Source organism: Staurois parvus, unplaced genomic scaffold (assembly GCF_062004578.1).
Source record: "Staurois parvus isolate SC_StPar_1 unplaced genomic scaffold, SC_StPar_1.0 ptg000133l, whole genome shotgun sequence".
Classification (NCBI taxonomy): Eukaryota; Metazoa; Chordata; class Amphibia; order Anura; family Ranidae; genus Staurois; species Staurois parvus.
The window spans coordinates 14,609,060-14,634,809 of NW_028317929.1; the positions used below are offsets into that span (position 1 = coordinate 14,609,060).

General features: G+C 39.4%; 1 protein-coding gene across 1 annotated transcript in view; it reads left to right on the forward strand.

The window, feature by feature from the left end:
* Window positions 1-24,520, forward strand: part of ZCCHC10 (zinc finger CCHC-type containing 10) — a 41,568-nt gene extending 17,048 nt beyond the window's left edge. The window contains exons 2-4 of the mRNA XM_089673040.1: window positions 7,852-8,013; window positions 18,509-18,550; window positions 21,964-24,520. Coding sequence (XP_089529166.1) covers window positions 7,852-8,013; window positions 18,509-18,550; window positions 21,964-22,243 — 484 coding nt within the window. The 3' untranslated portion in view covers window positions 22,244-24,520. The remainder of the gene's footprint in view (window positions 1-7,851; window positions 8,014-18,508; window positions 18,551-21,963) is intronic.
* The last annotated feature ends 1,230 nt before the right edge of the window (window positions 24,521-25,750 follow it).

Below are 25,750 nucleotides of genomic sequence, written 5' to 3' on the forward strand. Positions count from 1 at the left end.
TGGAAATCAGGAAGTAACTAAAGAAATGTCAAAAACAGTTTAAAACAAGTAAATATGATATACTTTCCCATCTTATTTACTAATGCTAGCAGCATAAAGAATAAAAATAGCCAATGTTGATTGAGAGAGTGAAGTTCCACTTTAAAGTATAACTAAAGGCAAAACCTTTTTTTTTTTCCGATGGAGTGGAGAGGGATTAGAAAACTCTGTCAGTTTTTATTGCGGTCTGTGGCCCCATTAAGGAGATTCACTCTCTCTATTTGTCCTGTTTACTGTTATCATTGAAAGTGAAAGAAAACCCAGAATTTTGGGTTGTCCCCAGAAGAGTAATAGAGTGGAAACGAGTTTCGGTGACCTGGGGGTCCCCAAGGAATTCCCTTTATTTGCAGGGATTTCCTTTCACTTCCTGTTTGTTTATGGAACAGGAAGTAAAGGGAAATCTCCACAATGGGACACCGAGGGTGCAAAAAAATCTGACAGCAGTTATAACCTTCCCTTGCTCTATCCGAAATGAAAAAAAAAGTTTTGCCTATAGTTTAACTTTAGGCAAAAACTTTTTTCTTTTTCTTTTTTTTTCTTTCTTGTTGGGTTGCTTCAGCTGACATTCTCAACAGATGAAGTGTGTCTCTTTGCTGTTTAGATGAATGTAATAAAGTAAATAAAAAAGTAACAATGTTAGTTTGTATCTCTGTATTTCCAGTCTGAGCATTGTTGATAAACATTGTGTCAGACATCCATTTTTTTGAGAGATGGGGCTACTGAGCTGTTCTATGTACACTTCAAGTCTTGGCTGAGCTGAGAATTACCAGCAAAAGGAGTAAACAGGACAGGGCTGAAGAACTGGATGTACTACACATGTACTCTTACTTTTAAATTTTTTTGGGCATGTGTAGCACACCCTGTATCCTAAACTAATCACATTTATTGCACATTTCTGACTTGAGCTTTCTTTTGCATAACCGTTAAATGGATGGGTTTAGTTTTGCTTTAGGGTCTAGTTCTGTAAAAAGGTGACAGCATGGCAAAACAGTATTTACTTTATTTCCTTCATATCTAAAACCTTGTGACAAGGACCAGGACTAACAGAAAATTATAGAGCGTGCACTGCTTAATGTGTTATTTCCCCAAGTGTCAAGGCTGCTTTCACACTTCACTGTTTTTCTTCTGGTTTTGCTTTAACTGCTTCAGATATAACAGATATACTGCTACAGGGCGGCAGGGGTACGCAAAAACACACACACACGATTTTGTGTTTCTGGTTAGGGGGCGCTCCCTATCCGTGCCGCCATTTGCGGCCGTGGCTGTCAATCACCGGGTCCCGGCCGGTAATTACCCACCGGCATCCGGTGATTAGTGAGCATCTCTGACAGGGAGGACGACTGCTTTGTTTACTAACAGTCCTCCTCCCTGTCAGTGCAGGCACACTGTCCATCCACTGCATCCAGAGCAGTGTGATTACAGAGAAGCCCACACACACTATGAAAAACACGCCCTGCACACAATTAACCCTTTGATCGCCCCTCATGTTAACCCCTACTTACCCAGTGCCATTAGTAATGTCATTGCTTTTTTTTTTTTTTTTTTTTTAGCACTTATCACTGTATTCGTGTTACTGGGGATGTCAGTGACACTACGTTTTTTTAGCCAAGCCATGTAGCAGAATACATTTTGGCGTAAATTTGCCGAAATTTAATTTTTTAATTTTTTTTTACTGGACACGTTTTAATAGCAAAAAGTCAAAAAAATATATATTTTTTTCTCTCTAAAATTGTTGGTCCTTTTTTTTTTTTTTTTTTTTTTTTATAGCACAAAAAGTAAAAACCGCACAGGCGATCACATACCACCAAAAGAAAGCTCAATTTATGGGAAAAAACAGGACGTAAATTTCATTTGGGTGCAGCATTGCATGAGCATGCAATTGTCAGTTAAAGTTATGCTCATAAATATAAATCCTCAGGAGGGCAAGTGGTTAAAAAAAAACTCTTCACACTGGTCAGTTGTGGGTCTATTGCGTTATTATAAACTCCTTGCTGCATGTTTGGCGTGGTAAAAAAAAAACTGTATCTCCCCATGCAGTGAATGGAAAACGCATCAAAAATGCAGCACTATGCATATTTAAAAGGGAGCAGAGTGCAAGTAGCCTTATATATTTGTTTGAATTACATTTTTATTATTATTATAAGATTATAAGTCTCCTGCTTGTGATTACAGTGGGGATCGAAAGTTTGGGCACCCCAGCTAAAAATTTGTATTATTAAGCATAAAGAAGCCAAGGAAAGATGGAAAAGTCTCCAAAAGGCATCAAATTACAGATTAGACATTCTTATATGTCAACAAAAGTTAATTTTATTTCCATCATTTACACTTTCAAAATAACAGAAAACAAAAAAATGGCGTCTGCAAAAGTTTGGGCACCCTGCAGAGTTAATATCTTGTACTGCCCCCTGTGGCAAGTATCACAGCTTGTAAACGCTTTTTGTAGCCAGCCAAGAGTCTTTCAATTCTTGTTTGAGGTATCTTTGCCCATTCTTCCTTACAAAAGTCTTCCAGTTCTTTGAGATTTCTGGGCTGTCTGTCACGCACTGCTCTTTTCAGGTCTATCCATAGATTTTCAATTATGTTGAGGTCAGGAGATTGTGAAGGCCATGGCAAAACCTTCAGTTTACGCCTCTTGATGTAATCCCCCGTGGATTTTGAGGTGTGTTTAGGATCATTATCCATTTGTAGAAGCCATCAAGTTACCATCCAAAATTTGCTGAAATTTTATTGAATCCATTTTTCCTTCTACTCGTGAGATGTTCCCTGTGCCACTGGCTGCAACACAACCCCAAAGTATGATTGATCCAACCCCATGCTTAACAGTTGGACAGAGGTTCTTTTCATTCAATTCTGTGCCCCTTCTTCTCCAAACGTACCTTTGCTCATTCCGGCCAAAAAGTTCAATTTTAACCTCATCAGTCCACAGAACTTGTTTCCAAAATACATCAGGCTTGTCTATATGTTCATTTGCAAAGTTCAAACGATGATTTTTGTGGTGAGGACGTAAAAGAGGTTTTCTTCTGATGACTCTTCCATGAAGACCATATTTGTACAAGTATCTCTTTATAGTGGAATAGTGTACCACAACTCCAGTGTCTGCCAGATCTTTCTGGAGGGATCGTGCAGTCAAACGTGGGTTTTGAATTGTTTTTCTCACAATCCTGCGAGCTGTTCTGTCTGATATTTTTCTTGGTCTTCCAGATCTTGCTTTAACTTCCACTGTTCCTGATGACTGCCATTTCTTAATTACATTCCGAACAGAGGATATTGACATCTGAAAACGCTTTGCTAACTTCTTATAGCCTTCTCCAGCTTTGTGAGCGTCAACTATTTTCAGTTTCCGTTTTCTAGACAACTGCTTCGAAGAACCCATGGTGCTGATTGTTGGGGCAAGGTCAGATGAGTCTGGGCATTTAAAACCTTTGAGATTGACATAACCTGGTCTTCCCAGACGATGATTGAGAACAATCCATGACACTGGCAGGTCTCAGCTTTGCAAAGGGGGCAGTACAAGATATTAACTCTGCAGGGTGCCCAAACTTTTGCAGACGCCATTTTTTTTGTTTTCTGTTATTTTGAAAGTGTAAATGATGGAAATAAAATCTAACTTTTGTTGACATATTATAAGAATGTCTAATCTGTAATTTGATGCCTTTTGGAGATTTTTCCATCTTTCCTTGGCTTCTTTATGCACATTAATACAAATTTTTAGCTGGGGTGCCCAGACTTTCGATCCCCACTGTATGTCACAGCAACAATAATAGATGTGGAAGCTGATGAATTGAATTTGGATATAATATCTCATGCAAAGTATCTCTTGCAATGTTTGGAAGTTATTTTTTTTTTTTAAGTGAAATTAACCACTTGCCCTCCAGAGGATTTACCCCCTTCCTGACCAGGCTATTTTTTGCGATACGGCACTGCGCTACTTTAACTGACAATTGCGCGGTCATGCAACGCTGCGCTCAAATGAAATTTATGTTCTTTTTTTCCCACGAATAGAGCTTTTTTTGGTGGTATTTGATCACCTCTGTTTTTTTATTTTTTGCGTTCTAAACAAAAAAGGACCTACAATTTTGAAAAAAAAAACCACAATATTTTTGACTTTTTGCTATAGAACATATCCAGTAAAAAAAATCAAAAAAAAAATCAAATTTTGTCATAAATTTAGTCCAACATGTATTCTGCTACATGTCTTTGCTAAAAAGAATCCCAATACATGTAAATTAACTGGTTTACGTGAAAGTTACAGCGTCTACAAATGGCGGTATATATACTGGAATTTTTTTTATGTTATACTAGTAATGGCGGCGACCAGCAGCGGGACTGCGGCAGGCATTCTGACACTGGATGAGAACTAACTGCCACAGACATTCCAAGGACACGAATACAGTGATCAGTGCTAATGAAAAGCACTAACACTACTAGTGACACTGGGCAGGAAGGGGTTAACATCTGGGGTGATCAACGGGTTAACTGTGTGCTGTTTTACTATATGTGCTGTGTGTGCGTTACTATGTAAGCACGCTTCTTTGTATTCGTCTGCTATGCATGCTGGAGGGTTAACTGTGTGCTGTTTAACTTTATGTGCTGTGTGTGTTTTACTAGGGAGATATGCTGCTTTTGTATTTCTCTGCTGTGCAGAGAAAATCAAATCAGCATGTCCTTGCTGTCAAACAGGTCTCTCCCCTGTCAACTTTACAAGGTGATCAACAGGTGTCGGCGGGGTATCTCCAGCTGAGACCCGGTGATTGACATCCCTAGCCACCAATGGCGGCGTGGGTAGGGCAGTGCGTGCGCTCCCTTCCCGGAAATGCAAATCACATATACGTGATTTTGCGCAGCCCTGACGCCCTGTAGCACTAGTTCTACTATAGGGCAGCCGGAAAGTGGTTAAACCCCAAAACAAAAATGTTATATTTTTGCTTACCAGTTCTTAGGTGTAGTGGCTGCATTAGTTTTTTTCAGGCTTTTTATCCTTTATTATCACCACTGGTGATCCAGTAATTCTGTTATTTTTTAACTTTTTTTTTTGCTGCCAGGCCTACAGTACTGCTGTTATCTGGCTTGGTCCGATCTGACTTTTCTCCTTAGTCTGCTGAACACACCGATAGTTCTGATCTGCAGATAACAAAATGTGTTTACCAGCTCCCTTCCTTGCCTGAATGAATGTGTATTTATTCATCACTGGAGAATTGTAACAATGTTTACTATGCCCCAGTTTATGAATGTATAGGAGCCTCTATGCAGAGACTTCTATTCATTCATATGCAGTTCAACCCTGGCTGCAGAGAAAGGGACTGAAGTGTCTTCATTTTCTTTCTCTGTCTCAAAAAAGGGACATCGAAGGTCTGTTTAGACCCCGGATGTATCACAAAAGTCCCCCCACCCCACCCCACAAAAACAAAGTTTAAAATATTAACAAAATTGTTAAAAAAATAAATCGTAAGGCTTCGTTCACACGAGGGAATACTACAGCACACACCCCTGCAAGGCCGTGTTTACCCACACGGGGATGCACAGGCATTTCACGCACCCCTGTTCAGGCAGTCCTATTGATGTCAGTTGGGATGTAGCAACTGCATGGGCACAGCTGCTGCTCCCATGATGACATCCATGTGGGCCCTGTTGCATGTCCTTGCGCTCTCACTGTCTGCATTTGTGGTCATGTCTGGGCTGCATCCCAGTAGAGATGAATGGGACTGCTTGCACGCGCATGCACAGAACACATGGGTGTCCCCATACTCGTAAATATGGCCCTCCATGGGCATACAATTAATATGCCCCATGTGAACGAGGCCTTAGTAGGAATTTTGCAGGAATTTTGTAAGTTGTGTTTGTGTCTTCACTAAAAATACATTAAAATCATTATTAGCAAATAGTGACTTGATAAACATTTGCGCAACTATTGCGGGACCTTAAAAAAAAATCAGTAGCACTTTTTTTTTTTTTTCTTTTAAATTCTACATGTGCTTTCAGAAAATGTTTGGTTTGGGGGTCTTCTACAAACTCTGAAAGCTGTAAGGGAAAAAATATAACCTCAGATTTGCGTAAATTGTTTTTATTTACTGTTTTGCACACCTTCAGTTTTCACCATTTCACAAAAAAGCACAATTTAAACTGTGCTAAAATTTATTTATTAACTCAATACAGTTTTAGCTTTTATATTTAGTAGGAATTTAGCAAGAGTTTTGTAAATGTTGCTGTGTTTGTGTCTGTGAATAAGGTTTTTTGTGTATTTTTAGCAAATTTTTTGTTTTGATAAACATTTGCAAAAATATCACAGGGCCTAAAAAAAAATCAGTAATGCCTTCTTTTTATTCTACTAGATGGGTTCAAATACATAAATAAATATTAAATATTTTGTTCATGATTTATTTTAGCTCACAAATTCATGGGGTGTTTATCCTTTAACCACTTGCCCTCCAGAGGATCCCCCCCCCCCCCCTTCCTTCCTGACCAGGCCGTTTTTTTTGCGATATGGCTCTGCTTTACTTTAACTGACAATTGCAGGGTTATGCAATGCTGCACCCAAATTAAATTTTCTTCCTGTTTTCCCACAAATGGAGCTTTTTCTGTGGTATTTGATCGCCTCTGCATATATTTTTTGCTCCATAAACCAAAAAAGACTGACCATTTTAGAAAAAAAAGAAAAAGTTTTACTTTTTGCTATAAAACATATCCAGTAAAATAATTTTAAAAATCAAGTTTCGTTGTAAATTTAGGCCAGAATGTATTCTGCTACATGTCTTTGCTAAAAAAAAAAAAATCCCAATACGTGTAAATTAATTGGTCTACCTGAAAGTTATAGCGTTTACAAATGGCGGTATAGATACTGGAATTTCTTATTTTTTTATACTTGTAATGGCGATCAGTGACTTATAGAGGGACTGCAGGACTGTGGCGGGCATTCTGACACTGGGCAGGAGGGGGTTAACATCTGGGGTGATCAAAGGGTTAACCGTGTGCTGTTTTGCTATATGTGATGTGTGTGTTTTATTATGCAGAACAATACAAAGCAGTGTGCTGGAGCTGACAGGAGAGATCTGTATTGTTTACATACAGACCTCTCCCCTGTCTGTTCCTCGGCGATTGCAGGGTACCGGTGGGGAATCTCTGTCCGGGACCCGGTGATCGACAGCTGTAGTCGCTAATGGTGGCACGGGTATGGCGGCACCTGTGAATGCACCCCTTACCCGAAAATACAAAATCACGTGTATATATACATGATTTTGCACAGCCCTGCTGCCCTGTAGCAGTAATTCTGCTATATGGCGGTCGGGAAGCGGTTAGTTAATGAACAGCATGATCCCAAATATAGTATGCACTAAGGGCCCTTTTTAAAAATATAGAACAGATACGACTTTCTGGTTTATGCCGAACAAGTCTATATTGCTTCACACTACAGCCTGAATCTTAACTCCCATTCATAAAATGTAGGCTGAAAGGTCCATCTGAATTCTCTCTACTTAAAGTCTAACTCTGGAATAAAATCAAATTGGCCTGAGCGCTGCTCAGCCATTGACAGGAAACTTTGTTTTCTATGAATGAATACAAAGATTCCTCTGGCTGAGGCAGAGAGGCAGGCGGATTACATCAAGATCTTTTGGGAAGGGCCAGCACTAGCCTTCCATTGCTGGTTTTGATAGAGATTCCAAACCAAATGTTTGGTTTTTAATGTGGATTTGGAATGCAGAATTCAAGTTTGTGCTCTTAAAAGCTTAATGCAAAATTAAATGTTTATTCATATCAAATAAATCATATATTTAGTAGTAAACAATCATTATTCTGTGCTATTCATTTCTATCCTAGAGAAGCAAATAAGCAGAATGTACGTTGTCAGAAGTGCCTAGAGCTTGGCCATTGGAGCTATGAATGTACTGGGAAAAGAAAATATCTGTACAGGCCCTCCAGAACAGCTGATCTAAAGAGAACCTTGAAGGAAAAAGAAGCCAGGATGCTTTTAGGTCAAAGGTAAATATTAACAATAAAAAAAAATGTGCTGTTGCGCTTATAGAAATATCACAATCTCTAATTACCAACTGCAGTAGTCCTAAATTGTGAACCTAAACGCACACAAAATAAGTAACCATATGGACCGCGCATAATATATGCATAAAACAATGAAGTAAAATAGAAGTGCCTTCCTGAAGACTATCTATGATCGAAAAGCATTTGATGAAGCAACATCCGCCGACATCATATCTGCCCTGTGGAACGCACGTAGCTCAGTGGAGCAACCACTAGCAGTGGCAGCCATTTTTTCATTGCAACAGCAACAAGGCTGAGTACACCAAGTGACGGGCAACAGGCACTTCTTTTGTGAGTGTATTTTTGTAGTCATTTCGCCATAATAAAGGCAAGGGGTTTTACACTATGGCATAATTTATGGTGATATATTGCATACCCTGCCTGTGGAGGTGAGGAAAAAGTTGGCTTCCTGGAACTTGTCTATTTTCAATCACAGTTTACTCCAAGGATAGATGGTCACTAATTGCAACAACCGGTTAACTGGGATAGTCCCAAAAGCGTGAATGGCCACTCTAGAGATATGTGGTCATTGGATGATGGTGAGTGTCAGTCCATGTGGGGCACTACTTTGAGCTTAGTGGAGCACCTGTTGTATTGTGGGAAGAGTTCACAATTGAGCACCAGCACTTTGCACTTTTTTCACTGTTTTGGGACTGACTTATATTTTACTTCATTGTTTTATGCACATATTATGCGCGGTCCATATGATTACTTATTCAAAAGTAAATATTGCCTTCAGACTTTCATATTTTTTTGTATTTTTCAGTAATGGGATTATCACAGTTTATGCTATTGGTTTAGTGGTATTCAGCACTATTATATTTTGGAAAGCTAATGGATAGAAGACTAAGCCTACTTACCCTATTGGTTGTGATGGAAATTGTGCACACTTGGGAATTAATACAGTTTTTATGAATAAAACTAGGGATGCACCGATATTTCGGCCAGTGAAACATATCAGCCGAAAGTATCCCTATCGGAATATTGCAGATAGGAAAAATTGTGCTGATACAATGTGTACTGCAGATGTGAGGGGGGGTGGCAGCTGAGAAAGGCAGGAGAGGAGGAGTGTATATAGTGAATAGCTGTCACCAGGGGTGGATTGACAACTCATGGGGCCCCTGGGCTATTGGGGATCATGGGGCCCCTGTGTCCTTACCCAAACTCAAAAAAGCCTATGAAAAAGGTACCAGGGGCATCTCATGGGCCCCTTTCTGACCCCGGGCTCGAGTTTCCAAATGGTCAGTCCGTCCCTGGCTGTCACTATATGTCAGTGCCGGTTTTTAAATGTAATTGCCGGCTCTTCTTTTTTTCTTTACTATAGCTCACAAAATGAGCTGTCACTCCCCCCCCCCCCAGCTAAAAGAAACAAAGTTTCCTTTTAGTTTCTTTCCCCGAGTTAAAAGAAACAAAGTTTCCTTTAGCTCCGGGGAAAGTGGCAGCTAATTCTGTGAGCTATAGTAAAGAGAAAAAAAATCCGGCAATTGCATTTAAAAACCGGCACCGACGTATAGTGACAACCAGTGAGGGAGCCTCTCTGTATGCGCTGCTCCCTCACTGTAAACAAAGCTCCTCTCCTGCCCCCTCCTTGCACACACTGCCCCCCACCCCTTCCCCCTACAAAGAAGACCTGTTACTCATATGCTATTGCATAGGGGACTATTGGTCCCCTATGTGATAGCAATAAAATCATAAGTTAAAAAAAATAAAAATATACATGAAAGTAGAAAAAAAATAAAGAAATTGGAGCACCCCCACATAAGCAGACATTTTGGTTTCGGTTCGGTTTTCGGCCACATGCATTCTGAATTTTCTGTATAGTTTTCGGCACCAGAATTTTCATTTCGGTGCACCACTATATAAAACGCATTATATACTAATTTGTTTATAGCACAGCTTTGTCTCTCAATTCTATCTCATAAATAGAGGTCGCTAACACCCCATTCTCACTAGCATAGTGCAACATTCTAGAACATTAGTAAACCAAGTGGGTATTCACAAGACAGTATGACAAGCATATCGCACAGCACCACCGACACGATGATGTCATCACTAAACTCTGCCCTACGCACGTTTCCGCGTATGGCACGTCTTCCAAGGGGCAACAGAGTCTGCACCAACCATCAAATAAATGTTTTAAAACAGTACTTCACTAAGGGATTTCCTTGCTCTTTCCTTGGTATGTGTTTTTACTGGTGAATCTGGTATATGAAAAGCGATCCAGTGACTACTTTTGAGGCATGCCATTCATGAGAGAGTGAGGCTTTGCTGAGGTGTGTGAGGATCAAGGATTTGTCACCTTTTAAATGCCAATTTAGACCTCTTGAGTGGCAGAGTGTAAGGATTTGGTAAGCAGCATTATAATCATTTGGTGGTTGGTGCACAGCTGCTGCATGAAGATTTTGCACACGTTTGGTGGACTTTGATATTTTGTTTATAGGACTTTGTTATACACTACACCCTGTTCCAAATTATTATGCAAATGATATATTTCTCATTTACCTAAATAATTGATGTAAATAACAGTCAGCATAATTGTCATGTTATCTATTAAGAGTACAATTCAAATTTTATTGAACAAACCTCCTAATGATAACAGTATTTTTTTTAAACATAAAAAACGTACAATGCACTGTTCCAAATTATTATGCACAGTAAGTTTCAAAACACTTTATAGGTTGTAAAGAACTGAAAATTGTCATTTGTTGTGTTTGCAGCATATTTACTGAAATCAAAAGCTATTTCAATCAAACGTTTAACAACATTTTTAATTTTTTACACATTTTAACAGGTCACGTTACATTTTAACATAGGACCCCTTATTTGATAGCAGCTTCACAAGTCTTGCATCCATTGAACTTGTGAGTTTTTGGACAGTTTCTGCTTGAATTTGTTTGCAAGATGTCAGAATAGCCTCCCAGAGCTGCTGTTTGGATGTAAACTGCCTCCCACCCTCAGAGATCTTTTGCTTGAGGATGCTCCAAAGGTTCTCAATAGGATTGAGGTCAGGGGAGGATGGAGGCCACACCATGACTTTCTCTCCTTTTTATCCCCATAACAGCCATTGATGCAGAGGTATTCTTTGGAGCATGAGATGGTGTATTGTCATGCATGAAGATGATTTTATTACGGAAAGCATAGTTCTTCCTTCTGTACCAGGGAAGAAAGTGGTCAGTCATAAACTCCACATACTTTGCAGAGGTAATCTTTACACCTTCAGGGACCCTAAAGGGGCCGACCAGCTCAGTTCCCATGATTCCGACCCAAAACATGACTCCACCGCCTTGCTGACGTCGCAGCCTTGTTGGAACAGGGTGACCGTCCACCAACCATCCACTGATCCATCCATCTGGACCATTCAGGTTTGCACGGCACTCATCAGTGAACAGGACTGGTTGAAAATTAGTCTTCATGTATTTTTCTGCCCAATGCATATGTTTCTGCTTGTGAGCATTGGTTAGTGGTGGCCAAATAGAAGGTTTATGCACAGTTGCAAGACTCTGGAGGACTCTACACCTTGATGTCCGTGGGACTCCAGAGGCACCAGCAGCTTCAAATATCTGTTTGCTGCTATGTAATGGTATTTTAGCAGCTGCTCTCTTGATCCGATGCATGGATCTGGCAGATATCTTCCTCAATGTGCCTTTATCCGCACGAACCCGTCTGTGCTCTGAATCAGCCACAAATTTCTTAATAGTGCGATGATCACGCTTAAGTTTTCGTGAAATATCTAATGTTTTCATACCTCGTCCAAGGCATTGAACTATTTCACTCTTTTCGGCAGCAGAGAGATCCTTTTTCTTCCCCATATTGCTTGAAAATTGTGCTCTGCTTAATCTATTGTACAGCGCTGAGCAAACCCTTTGGCGCTATATAAACTCGATAAATAAATAAATAAATAATGTGGAACACCCTCCTTTAGTAGTTTTTCCTTAAATTGGGCTCACCTGCCAATCTAATTATCACAGGTGTCCGAGATTGTTTTCAGTGATCAAAAGAGCCCTGAGACACAATGCCATCAATGAGTTAAACTGAAAAACAAAATATTTAATTTTTGTGACACTTAAATAGAATTTGCATAATAATTGGGAACAGGGTGTATATATTGAATTACATGTTTTCCTAAAAGTTCAACACTATTTTTTTCATTAGTAGGAACCTGACAGAGATTCTACAATAACTTTAACATCCTAAAAGTAAGAACAAAAAGAAAAAAGGAGTTGCTGTTTAATGTGTGATCCCAGTTTTTTTTTTTTTCCACTCAGATCATCTTTTAGGACAGCATGTGAGATATAGGTACTTCCTCCAACAGGAACAGGAAACGCATCACCAAATACACTTTAACCAGCGTTCACATTAGTATAGCGTCCCCAAAAATGCAGCGTTAGCAGGCTCAGCCCCAGCACCTGCCAACACCTGCGTTTAGCCCCTACGTTTACCCACCCCCACCTTCTCCCCCAGCAAGTGCAGTGTCAGTAGGTCACTGTCACTTGATACATTGCTGGTGTTGGCTGAATCAGGCCTGATCTCCGTTAGCACTTGTCGGTAAATTTTGATGACTCTCATATGCAGCAGAGTGCCAGTACTAGTGCCACGCTACCTTTTGGTGAACTGGTGAGCACCAGCGGTCTAGTACATCCTGGTCTTTCACATACCTCTTAGATTGTTCGCTCCCAGGATCAGGCCCTCCTAACCCTCTTGTATTGTTGCTGTATTGTCTCCCGTTATATTGTAAAGCACTGAGCAAACTGTTGACGCTATATAAATCCTGTATAATAATAATACCAGCAAAGCAGTATGACTTGGCGACGTGGTGAGTCCCATAAGTGTAGTACAAGCTGGTGCGGTGGCGAGCACAGGTATTGTTCGGATTTACGAGGGAGCCCCCCCTGACTACATGGGGAGCAGTGGCAAGATAGTTTGGAACTTGGTGTCATCTTTCTCCATATGGGGTACCACTTATACGTGGACAATTTTTTTGTCAAGCGTGCCACTATTTAGACAGTTGTACAATCTTGGAACTGGCGCATGTGGCAAAGTGTGACCTAATGTGTGCCCACCATTAGAAGTGGGTGGACACAGGGCGGTATATTCCAATGGTGGGCATACCACACACTTTTTCTTGCAGAGATTTCTTCTCTTTGTTTTCATTCAGTCCACAGGCTGCATACAAAAAAAAGAACATAGCATATACAGTAATATCTCGGTTTACGAACGCCTCTGTTAACGTAATTTTTGGTTTACGAATGAAAATCCATTGAAAATAATGCCTCGGTTTACAAATTTTTTACTAATTTTATTCACATAATACGAAGTGTATGTCAGTGCTGATTTTTAAATGCAATTGCCGATCTTCTTCTTTTTTTTTTTTTTTTTTTTTTTCTTCAGTATAGCTCATATGAATCGTCCTGCAGGACTAATTAAATTCGTAAACCAAGGTACTGGTACATCACTGGACTTTGAATGGTTATACCAGGATGATGCCTACAGCTGCAGGCATCAAGGCATCATCCTGGTATCGTTTTTTTCAGGCGGCGATCGGCTTTCATGTAAAAGAAATTCTAGTGGCTAATCAGCTGCAAGATTGCTTTTACAAGCAGCGAAAGACGATGCCCCCCTCCCCCGTGGCCTTCTTCGGCAGTCCCGTGCCATTGGGGCAACCTAAGAATGCAGCCAGTGTTCCTGCTAGCTGAACATTAAGCTGATTGGAGACCAGAATTGTGCCAATCATCTCTGTAGCCTAAGAAATCGGAAGCTACGAGCATTTCATCACTTCAGTTTCACAGGATATAAACAGCGCCATTTGTAAATTGGGAAAGCATCTGATCACACCGATCTTGGTTTGATTAGATAACACTGTTCAACAAATTTTTATTTTTTGCCAGTTTTGGAAACAAAAGGATCCATTTCTTAATGAATTTCACATTCTGAGTTCAAATATAACAATGAAATTTGTCAATTGGCTCTAGTTTTTCTGTAAACGGAAAGTTTTCTACTATAGGCGTAATGACTACATAATGCACAATAATTATATAGATAGATGTCTTTCCACAAATATAAAGCAAGTGATATTGACTACATAACAAAGCCTAAATGGCATAATATATTGCATAGGATTACCAAGAAAAATTATAGCCATAAGCTAAGTTGAATCATTTTAATACTTAGGATTCTCACTAGTTTTGTCTTCAGTTTGTGTCGGTTTTGCTTCTCTTGGCTTTTCTCTTGTATTCGAGGAAAGGGCTATCTCTTACAACTGCACGTGACTACACGCTTCAGGTTCTTCCTCACTTGACTCAACCACGAAGGATTCTGGTGCTTTAGGAATTGGTAGCCCCTCTCCATGAGGAACTGGACGTATTGCCGATGGAATATTTGGATAGTGCACAGATAACTTTTTCTTCTTATTTAGCCCTTTTACAATTGGAGGCACCATACAAAAGTAACAATTACTAACATGATCTGTTGGCTCTCTCCAAATCATTGGCACAGCGAAAGGCATAGATGCCTTTTTTCCATTCAACCATTGCTCCAGTGCCGTCCCACAAGAATTGCAGCATATATGTGGTGCCCAGCTCTTGTCCTGGTCTCCTATCTTGCAGCCAAAATACAAGTTGTAGGCTTTCTTAATCATTCCTGTTATCCTTCTTTTTTGTGAGATAAAAGTTATTTCACCGCAGATATAGCAGAAATTATCTGCTTTATTCACACAAGTTCGAGGCATTACTGAGTAGCCTATATAAGCATAAAACGAAATGTAAAGACGAACTACAATCAGCTACAGATACTGCAGCTTTTATGCAGTGAAGTGATGCAATTAAAGGCTAATATTACATCATCTCAGTATACATGCAATTTTCTATTGGTCACCAGTATCAATTGCGCAATATGCAGCTGAAGTTGCATCATAATTTTGAATGGCTTACGTCATTAGATGGGTGAATATATCATGGAAACTAGAGCCAACCAACATTTTTTAGGGTCATTTTCATTTTCAGCACCCCAAAATTATGTAAGATTAGCTAATTTTATGGCCAAAACTTTTTACCTGTTGAACAGTGTAATGTAAGGGTAGAGGAGATATATAGAGTCTGATAGACCCCAGATTTCTCAAAAAAGAATGTATGACAATACCCATTGAAGTTATAGGGGATATTTGCATTCCCTGTGATAGCATTAAAAGTGATAAAAAAAAGGGGGGGGGGGGACGACAGTGTAAAAATAATAAAAAAAATATCAAAATAACTTTAAAAAAAAAAGTACCCTCGCCCCCCTGCGCACACGTGCATCTGCGTTCGTGAGCATTGACCCTGTTCCAGTATGGAAACAGTGGTTGCACCATGCATGTGAGGTATTGTCACGAACGTCAGATCAAGGGCAGTAATTGTAACACTAGACCTCTGTAAATCTAAAATGGTAGCTTGTAAAGGCTTTTAAAATGTTGCCTATGGATTGGATATTAAAAACATAAGCAGTTTGTCGCCATTGCACGGGGCATGCGCAGTTTTAAAGCATATTATGTTTGGTATCTATCTATTCGGCATACCATCATCTTTTATATTTTACCAAATAATTGGCCAATATTTAGTGTTTTTGTGCATTAAAAGTAAAAAAAGTGTATTTAAAAAAAAAAAATTTTGTTTGAAAAATTGCTGCACGAGTACTATGTGACATAAAAAATTGCAGCACCCACCATTTTATTCAATAGGGTGTTTGCTTTAGAAACATATATGATGTTTGGGGTTTAAATTAATTTCCTAGCAAAAAATACAGATTTTTTTCATGTGAACAAATGTCAAAAAAGGCTTGGTCTTCAGGTGGTTAGAAGAGTGAGTGTTGTGTGGCATAAACTTCTAATGCTGGACATAAAATGCCCCTTACCACCAAAACGACCCCTTTTTGGAAAGTAGATACCCCAAACTATTTGCTGAGAGGCATGTTGAATCAATAGAAGAATTTATTTTTTTACCACAAATTTTTGGAAAATGACAAACAATTTTTTTTTTTATTTACATAAAATTGTCGCTTAAATGATTTATTGCTCACACATGCCATGGGTATATGTGGAATTGCTCCCCAAAATAAATTCTGCTACTTCTCCCGAATATGGGGGTACCACATGTGAGAGACGTTTTGGTAGTCTAGCCAAGTACAGGACCCCAAAATCCAATAAGCACCATCAGGCTTTTAAAGGGCTTTATTTCCTCATTACACTTTGTGACTACCTATCACAGTTCCGGAGGCCCTGAAATGCCAGGATAGCACCAAACCCCCCCCCTCCCCCAAATGCTTTGGAAAGCAGACACCCCGAGGAATTTGATCAGAAGCATGGTGAGTATTTTGCAGATCTCGTTTGTTGCCACAAGTTTTTGGAAAATGAAGAAAAAAAAAAAAACGTTTTTTTATATTTCAAAACCTTGTGAGAAAAAATGAGATCTGCAAAATATTCACCATGCCTTTTTTTACATTCCTTGGGGTGTCTACTTTCCAAAAAATGGGTCATTTGGGGGGGTTTGGTGCTATCCTGGCATTTCAGGGCCACCGAAACTGTGATAGGTAGTGAGGCAGTGAAATGAGGAAGTTGTGCACCTTCAGGCTTTCAAAGTGGTCATTGGATTTCAGGCTCCTGTATGTTGCTAGGCTCCCAAAAAGTCTCACACGTGGTATTCCCATACTTGGTAGAAGTAGCAGAATGTATTTTGGGGTGTAATTCCACATATACCCATGGCTTGTGTGAGAAATATGTAATTTAAATGACAACTTTGTGTAAAAAAAAAGTTTTTGTCATTTTCCAGAAACTTGTGGAAAACAAATTTTATCTTCCATGGACTCAATATGCCTCTCAGCAGATAGCTTAGGGTGTCTACTTTCCGGGAAGGGGTCATTGGGGGGGTGTTTGTACTATCCTGGTATTTTAGCACCTCAAGAAATGTGATGGGCAGTCAGAAAGTAAAAGCTGTGTAAATTTCATTATCTATACCATAGTTTGTAGATGCTATAACGTTCACACAAAGCAATCAATACATACTTTTTGGGATTTTTTTAACCAAAAACATGTAGCAGAATACATTTTGGCCTAAATTTATAACTAACTTTGAGTTTACTATATATTTTTTATAGCCGAAAGTTTCTTCAAAATATTTGGTCTTTTTTTGTTTATAGCATGAAAAATAAAAAGCGCACAGGTGATCAATACCACCAAAAGAAAGCTCTATTTGTGTGAAAAAAAGGACGTAAATTTCGTTTGGGTGCAGTATTGCATGACCGCGCAATTATCAGTTGAATTAGTGCAGCGCTGAGTAGCAAAAAGAGGCCTGGTCATTAAGGGGGGTAAATCCTCTGGAGGGTAAGTGGTTAAAAGTCCTTCTGCTGAACTAGACAGTTTTTGTATTTCCTCCAGCCCCAGTAGATGCATTACCTGGAACCTGTTTGAGGGAGGCCTCTGTTTCTCTGGCTTTCATTTTCTTCCACCCACCCCTTTACCTACTTAGCTCTCAAGGGAGCAGCTGGTAGTATACTCTGCCAGATTGTCCAGGAACTCTTTCCTGGTACGAGAAGGAGGTTGCTTGTTTTTTTTCTTCTTCTTTGGCTGGTGATGGCCATGTCTGGAAGCGCCACATCCCATTGACAGGGACCAGCATTGGCAGCTTAGGTTCCCAGTCTAGGTACTGCACTAAAAAAGGGTGTAATGAGGTTCCAGGAGATATGTGGATAACCACAGCATGGGCAGCTCCAACAACTCATCCGACCAACAATGAGACATGGACACAAAACAACAAATAAAAGAGCGCTCCCAACCCTGTAGAAGTCAATAGGACAAGCCCAGGAAAAGATAAAATCGAAATTCACTTTAATGTTGGGTTAAAAAACATGACATGTTGGAGTGCCTAGATTGATACATCACCAAGCCAGTTGAGAGAAGAAAAATATATTCCCAGATGCTGGAGAATGACATGATCCTGGATCCAACAGTAGCTTTCTCAGCCCAGGAGCCTTAGGACAATGGGAGGAGTGTGTGGATTGCAGCTGCCGGGATCACTATGATGGTGAGTCCACCAGACGTCACAAGGCCCGGATGCAGTTATAATATACAGCTGGCAAGAGACCTCCCAAACAATGATTGGTGATGGCAAACTGGGAGCCTAGGGGAGCTCTCATGATCTGAGGGAAGGGGCAAGTCCATGAAACATGTTATCATGATGACCGGCTTCTCCTCTTTGGTTTTACATGGTTTGAGTGCTCTTAATCCTAATACATATGTTATGTAATAAAAAAAATGCAGTATATAAATGTTGTTAAAGGATTACTTTTTGTCTCTGTTCGTGTGGTCTGTATTTATGTCTGGCATTAAGCTGAGCACCAAAAATTGTGCCCTATATTAAAAACCTAGTATCTGTTTAATTTTCAGTTTTTCAGATTTTCTTTTTTGTTCTTGCAGTAGCAGCAACAATATATCAGAAGCAAAGCTAAAGAAGAAAAGGTATGTTACTTAGTTAAGACCTTTGTGTGATTATGACTTTGTTAAATTCCAAAGAGACCTTAATAATCTACAAGAGAACATTACTACCGGCTTAACAAAATCAGAATTATTTCAGATAAATGTTGGAAGGGCATAGTTCGGGCCCATTCACACCAGTAATGTCTGTTTCAATGTGTTTACAACATGCACATTTCATTGCACTTTATAGAGTAACTTCACTCCCCCAAAAAATCCTAACACTGGTCCCTGTCTCAAAATAAGAAAAACATTCATACTAGACAATAGAGTCTAGCATTAGCATTATCTTAGTTGAAGCAGAGTTTTGCCCTTCATCCATCTTTATCCCTCTACTCCAGCATCACCATCTGTACTGAAGATCTGGTGCATGCACAGTAACATCGTAAGTGTCTGCCAGGTCTATGGGACCTGGAAGAGATACCACAGTGTGTCTGTGCATGCTCCAGATCCAGCGCCCATACACAGACATTCTGCAGGTCTCTGTCACTACTGTTGTAATAACCCCTGTGGTGTGTCTGCACATACGTGACATCTTGAAAACTGCTCCTGGGATGTCACACATTCTAGGAGGCAGTTTTCAACCTGTTGTGCATGCACAGACACTCTGCTTGGTTCTGTGACATTAACCTGGCCTACGCCAGGATTTAGGAAGTAAAAGCAAAAATAAAGAAAACAACATATTTTTTATTTATTTTGCTAAAATTCATAAGAGGGAGGTGGAGGCAGGAGAGAGGACTTTACAAAGATTAATAAAGTTCCTCTTTAAAGTGTGTTGCATTAACGCAGCAAATTAATTTGAATGGAATGCCTAACCCACCACCACAAACCAAAAATCAGACCTTCTGCATATTTGCTAGCACTGCTCACCACAACACATTATTGTGAATTGGGGTGCCATTCACAATGAATGTCAGTGCACCAAACTTGTAACTTCACTAAGAATGGTCCCTTAAACTCAGGCCAATGTGTAGTAAAGTTCCTACGTTGTAGGCAGTGGTTCATTGCAGACAGTGTTTAGACAATGCCTGAAAAGCATCTTTTCAATTTCATGAATTGCAAAAGACAGCACTTCTGTCTAAAGTAAACAGTGCTTGTTGTCATAGGATGCCTTCTCCTGTGTGAAATCGCAGTCTCCTAGTTGCTGGACATAGTTTGGCGTGTGTAAAATAAATAAATAAACAAATGTGTATACTCAGCTCCATACTGCAGTATCACTGTGATGCTGCAGCCGTCCCCTGCCACCTCTCAGTCTGAGAACTGAGCAATCACATGACCACTGATCACTCAGGTCAGAACTCAGTCAATTGTCAGTCACCACTCTCTGCTTTGCTTCTCCAGAGATCACTGGAGCACAGATCAGGAGAGGGGATGGGTGCTGCTGTCTTCAGCTCTCAGCCAAGCACTAAGAACCAGCTATCAATCAAGTATCTGGATGGATCCCGACAGTATGTTCGGGATCCTTCCAGAGCCTGGAGTGGCTCTATGACTTCAACCAACAGTGATAAAGGATAAGTTCACCTTCAGGAACATGTTATATGTTCCACCCGTTTTTACCTGTGCATTTATTTATTTGTTTATTTTTAAGGGTGAACCAATCCTTTAACAGAGTGGACACTGGATCTTAAGTTGGCTGCTCAGCATGAGCTTGTACTGAGCACCCAAGTGCTTCCGTGTACGAGGGTAACCTAAAGGAATACATTTTTTTTTTCCACATAGGGGCTTTTACTCGCTCAGCAGATGCACTTCTGCTGAGCGTTAAGATAGCCCAACAATCACCTTTCTTGATGAACACCCAATTGGTGTTCATCACATTGCAAGGTCTCTCCTGTCCCTGCTAGTCCCAGGGTGTGGTGCTGGGAGATTGGCAGGGAGGTGAGGAGGACAGAAATGGTGCAATGTTAAAAGATTAAAAATGTTATTTGTTATAAAGCCCCTTTCATTTTTAAAAGCCCCCAGACATTCCTAACAGCACCTCAGATTTAAATACACTTTGGTTAAAAGTAAATATTTTTTTATCAGGACAAGTAGATTGTCATGAGGGACAAGTGGATTGGAACCCCGATTTAGTCCCTTGGACAAGTAGTTTTTTCAAAAATGTCCACACCCCTGTAAGCTTTTATATAAAATATAAATATGTATGTGTATTATATTTTATATATATTACAAAGTTTTGGGTGTCAAACGTCCTCATGTAGAATCAGTTCTTTGAGTGCTGGTCCTTTGGAATTCGCATGCAATGGCAAAACTGATGTCTATGGTTAAAATGTATGTTTAGCTAAAAAAAAATTTCAGGATATAGTAGAGAAGGAATTCAACTATAGGAATGCGTTCAAGACACAAAAACTCTAAAAAACTGTGCATACATCCATATAAAATCAAACAAAACATTTCAAAAAAATATATAATAAAATAATCAAGTGTTCAAATTAATATGTAAAAGTCCAAAGTCCCAAAAAATTTAAATTTGAAACCACCAAGTGCAATCCACCACCAAATAAGATTGGGTGACTCACCAGAGCTATATGCTGATCAATTCACAGACCAGCAACCACGCTATTGCTCTGGGAGCGATCAATCTTCAAAATTCCAAATATAAGGTGCAATGTTCTGCAATATTGACTTTTTTTTAGGATGAAAGTAACCGCCACTTTATATTATAGATTGGTTCCAGATAATTTGGTGGTGGATTGCACTTGGTGGTTTCAAATTTAAATATTTTGGGACTTTAGACTTTTACATATTAATTTGAACACTTGATTTATTTATTACCGGTATATATATTTTTTAAATGTTTTGTTTGATTTTATATTGATGTATGCACAGTTTTTTGGAGTTTTTGTGTCTTGAGCGCATTCCTATAGTTGAATTCATTTTGACCAAGATGTTATAACATTTTTGGGTTGGAGTTGCTGCTGTATTAATTAAGGGTGTGGCGCTTTTCTAAACAACATTCTATAGTAGAGAAGGGATTTGTCACTTCTGTGTACCACTGGGGAAATATCCCTTTACTTCCTGTCCCAGAAACACAAGACGTTAGAGGAAATCTCCTAAAGTGAACGGAATTACTTTTTTGGACAGTTGTTTCTGGAACAGGCGTTCCCATGGGAGTCAGTGCATTTGTAGTCTATTGACACTTTCTCTGGCTTTCTAATTGAAAGCCTGTACAGAGGTGCAGGCAGAGAGCTGTGGGAAGTGTCTGCAAGATCCTGACATTGTACTCACGATCCACTGATCGTGAGTGCAATGCTTTGCAAGCTCCTGTAGAAAAAAAATGCACATTTTTTTCCCTAGTAAAATATGTGCATTTTATTATTATTTTTCTTAAAGGTGTGCTTTAAATGTAGATATCTGCTAAAGAAAATGCCTTATTGAATTTCTTTTTCCCCTTTTTTCAGGCCTAAAAGTGTAACAAGCTCCAGTAGTGAAAGCTCAAGCAGCAACAGCTCAGACAGTGACCCCTCCTCAGACAGTGAGGATACCTCCAGCTCTTCTTCATCCTCCGAGGACAGCTCTTCCAGTTCCTCCTCTTCATCAGAGGACAGCTTCTCCGAGTCTGAGTCTGAGTCTGAATCAGAGTCAGAAACTAGCAGTAGCAGTGATACAAGCTCCAGTAGCAGCAGTGAAGAAGACAGTAGCTCAGATGAAGAGCCACTTAGGAAGAAAAGAAAGCGTTAGATGACAAAGCAGTTGTCTCAAAGGTTTTTCAAGACATCCACATTGGAATAACTTCATTCTTGGAATCTATACTTTAAAGAAATACCGTTTTAATGACGAACTTGTTGTCCTACCCTGTACAAGTTTTCAATCCTTAGATTTTGGTACTGAATGTTTATTTCAAACTAGAAATACTGCTACATCCATTTCTATTTTTCCTGTATTTTACTCTCTAGAAGTAATAGTGACAGTCTGTTTCCCAGTTTCCCTTTGAAAGACCAAATATTTAACTTTCAAAACAACACTCAGACATAATATTCTTTGCACTCCATTTGCATGAAGGGTAACATAAAGAGGTTTTCCAATTTAATCCAAAAATGCTTTCAGCTAATACATGTGGCACCATATAGGTCTTACAACTATAATTTGCCAAACGTGTGCCACCTGTGGGTCAGAATGTCATTCTGGGTTGCACAATTGGTTTTTGGTACCCCAGATGAATAAATATGATTCTCATTCTTTTGTGCCCTGTCAGGAATTCCTTTTTTTTTTTTTTTTTTTAACCAGAGACCTGTATGCCAGTCCAATTGCAAACCGCTTAAATTGTGCCAGTTTAAAAAGGACTGAGAACTTTGATTTCCATTATTATAACACTGCAGAAAGCTATGTTTGTAACCAAATGCTGCCAGATATAGACAACCCTCACTTCTCATTTGGCTTTGTAAAGTTGGGCCAACAAGCATGTCTAATCATCAGAAAGACCGATTCACAGTGGAATATCTCTGTGATTGTTAATCATTCCCTTTTCTATGGAGCATCAATCAGTCAAATTGGGATAAAAAGCTTCTCTTTAGTTGTGATAGTGTAGGAATCATTCAAGGACAAGTAGACATCCCATCCTCTCTAATTCTCAGTGAGACATCTTCTGGTCTTTGGCTATTTTTTTAGTTATCCAAAAAAGAAATCTTGTGTTTATATATCAGTGTTGTTGTTAAAGCCCAATTCCATATTTTGTAAAAAAAAAAAAAAAAAAAAAAAAAAATCAGACAACCCAACCTCTTTTTTTTTTTTTTTTGTGGGAGAAGGGGGTACAAAATGGAAATTGTGAGCCCTGAGTTTGGCTTTAAGGAGGTTTTGCATCCAAGTATAGATTAAGTTGGAAAACCACTTTCAAGTATGCCTGAGAGCAGAATCTGTATGGTGTTATTTTATTCATACTATCTAGTGTTTATTACACAATGTAAAGAGACCAAAAAGGCAAAAAGGGAGAGCTGAAAACCTCTGTTACCCTCATGGCCTAAATGTGAGCTTTTTTTTCCTTTTTTCTCTTTTTTTTTTTAACTTCACAGTGCTTTTTGTGCTTTTTGAGCAGTTTCTTGCGTATCACACTTGCTTGGACAAAGTACTTGGGAGCATACAGACAATCTGAATTCAGTTTGATTTGTTTGTACATTTGCTCCCAAGTCAAATTTCTTTCTGTAGCACAGTGCAATGTGCTAGAAACTTGCCTGGGATAGCAGGGGGTAGAAGAGAAACCATATTTAGGTCTTCTACACAGTTCAATAGGCATTATGTAGTTAGCGTGTGTTCATTTTATCGTATCCATAGATTAACAGTGCACAGATAAAGTGTAAAAGGTTTGCTCTCAAAGCTAATGAGTTCTTTAACACAGCTTTGAGAGTTATTTTTATAGAGGAGTATATATAACGGAGGATTTATCTGAATAAACATTGGGTGATATCAGGGTGTATTAATAACGGAGTGGCCTATAGTGTTCTATTTTTATGACAAAAGAGAAAAGAGTGATATGCCCTGTACTTTTAACTATTATAATTTTTTTTTTGGGGGGGGGGGGGGTGTCTGTGATTATAGAAATACAGGGACTGCCATTGTAGATCTCCTCCTTAAATGCTAGTGGCTTGCCTGTCATGGTAATTCTTTGGCTTCAATTTGGTTTCAGTCACTGATGTATGCAGATTAGTTGTTCTGAGTTCACTTGCTGTTTGTTTTTTTCTGGAAGCCTGAATTCAAAAAGCACTAAGGCCAAAGACAGTTGGTAACTAGCAATTTTAGAGTGAATGCAGCAACCACGGCTCTTGTATTTCTGTGATGATCTGTTTTCCTTTAAACTTTTACTTGCAATTAATCAAATTGCAAAAATGAATTGTATAACAAAAAAGTGCCATGTCTGTAAATAAGAAAGTTTGTGACATCACTGTTGCAGGCTTGTCCAGCACAATGAAGATTAATGTCACATCAATTTTTTGGTTAATAAATGTATGATGTTTTGCTATTTTATTATTTGTTTCTTTTAAGCTGTTTGGAGATATAAGCTGCCATTGGACTGTTCATAAATATTCTCAATACCTTTAAAAAAAAAAAAAAAAAAGTTCTGTAAAAGTAGAATTACAGCCTCTCTGTAAAAAAATGTGTTGCAGTTAATTGCATCTGCACTTTCGATTTTCTCTTAGTTCCCCCTGCAAAGTTTCACAAGTACCTGTTGAGCCTGACAGTAAAATCCGCCTAATGCAGCTTGTGATGGTGTGGCAACAATGCTGAATTGTTTGAGTTCAGAGCAGAATTGCCACTCTCATGTAGGCTGTATTTGCTTGTACTATGGTGGGATGAAAAAATGGGGGCATAGCTATCAGCATTGTCACTGCTTGCCACACTATCTGGATTTCCAGCACTGCCTTTGTTGCTGAAACCCTCCCACTGTACCCTGCAGTGTCCACGAGGAAGAGCAGGTTTAACAGAAATGAAGAAGGATTTGTCTCAGAGGTAAAGGAAGTGTTTTTGTATTTCATGGTAACTGGACTTGGTAGTTTAGACTGCCTATTAATTGTACCATACTTTAAAGTGTTTGTAAACCATCTTCTTTTTTGTTTTTTAAACATACATGCCATTCTTACCTGCTCTGTGCAATGATGTTGAACAGAGCAGCCCCGATCCTTCTCTTTTGGGGTGCCCCACTGAAGCTCCTTGCTCAAACTCTTCAGGGAATGCTCCATAGGAAGCCACTTCCTATGGGGGCACTCATGCAGGCTCAATCCTGAGGTGTACTGCCTGCGTCTATAGACACAAATAACGTGAATCGGCACTGCCCCCGCTCATTTACAGTTTTTATTGACAGCAGCAAGAGCCAATGGCTCCTGCCTTTAGAAACCACTTTAATAAAAGTTACTTATTCATCTTATGATATAGTGGTAACAATGCTGCGCTGTTCCTGAATTCAGAGCAGAGTTACCAATCAACACCTGGTCACATCTAACCCTCCAACTGCATTCTGGATTAGCAGCACTCGCGCTTCTGCTGCTGAAACCCTCTTTCTAAAAGCTGCAGTGTATGGGAGAGGGGAGCATGTGAAACACTATGAAAAATGAAAAAATGTGAAGCATGTGAAACACTATGAAAAAAGTATAAAAATATACTATTTTATAACTCCCAATCAGCTGCTGCACTTGCAGGGCTCTAATGAGGAAACTGGCAGCATCTGCATTCCTTTAGACGTGATTGCCCACAGGTAGT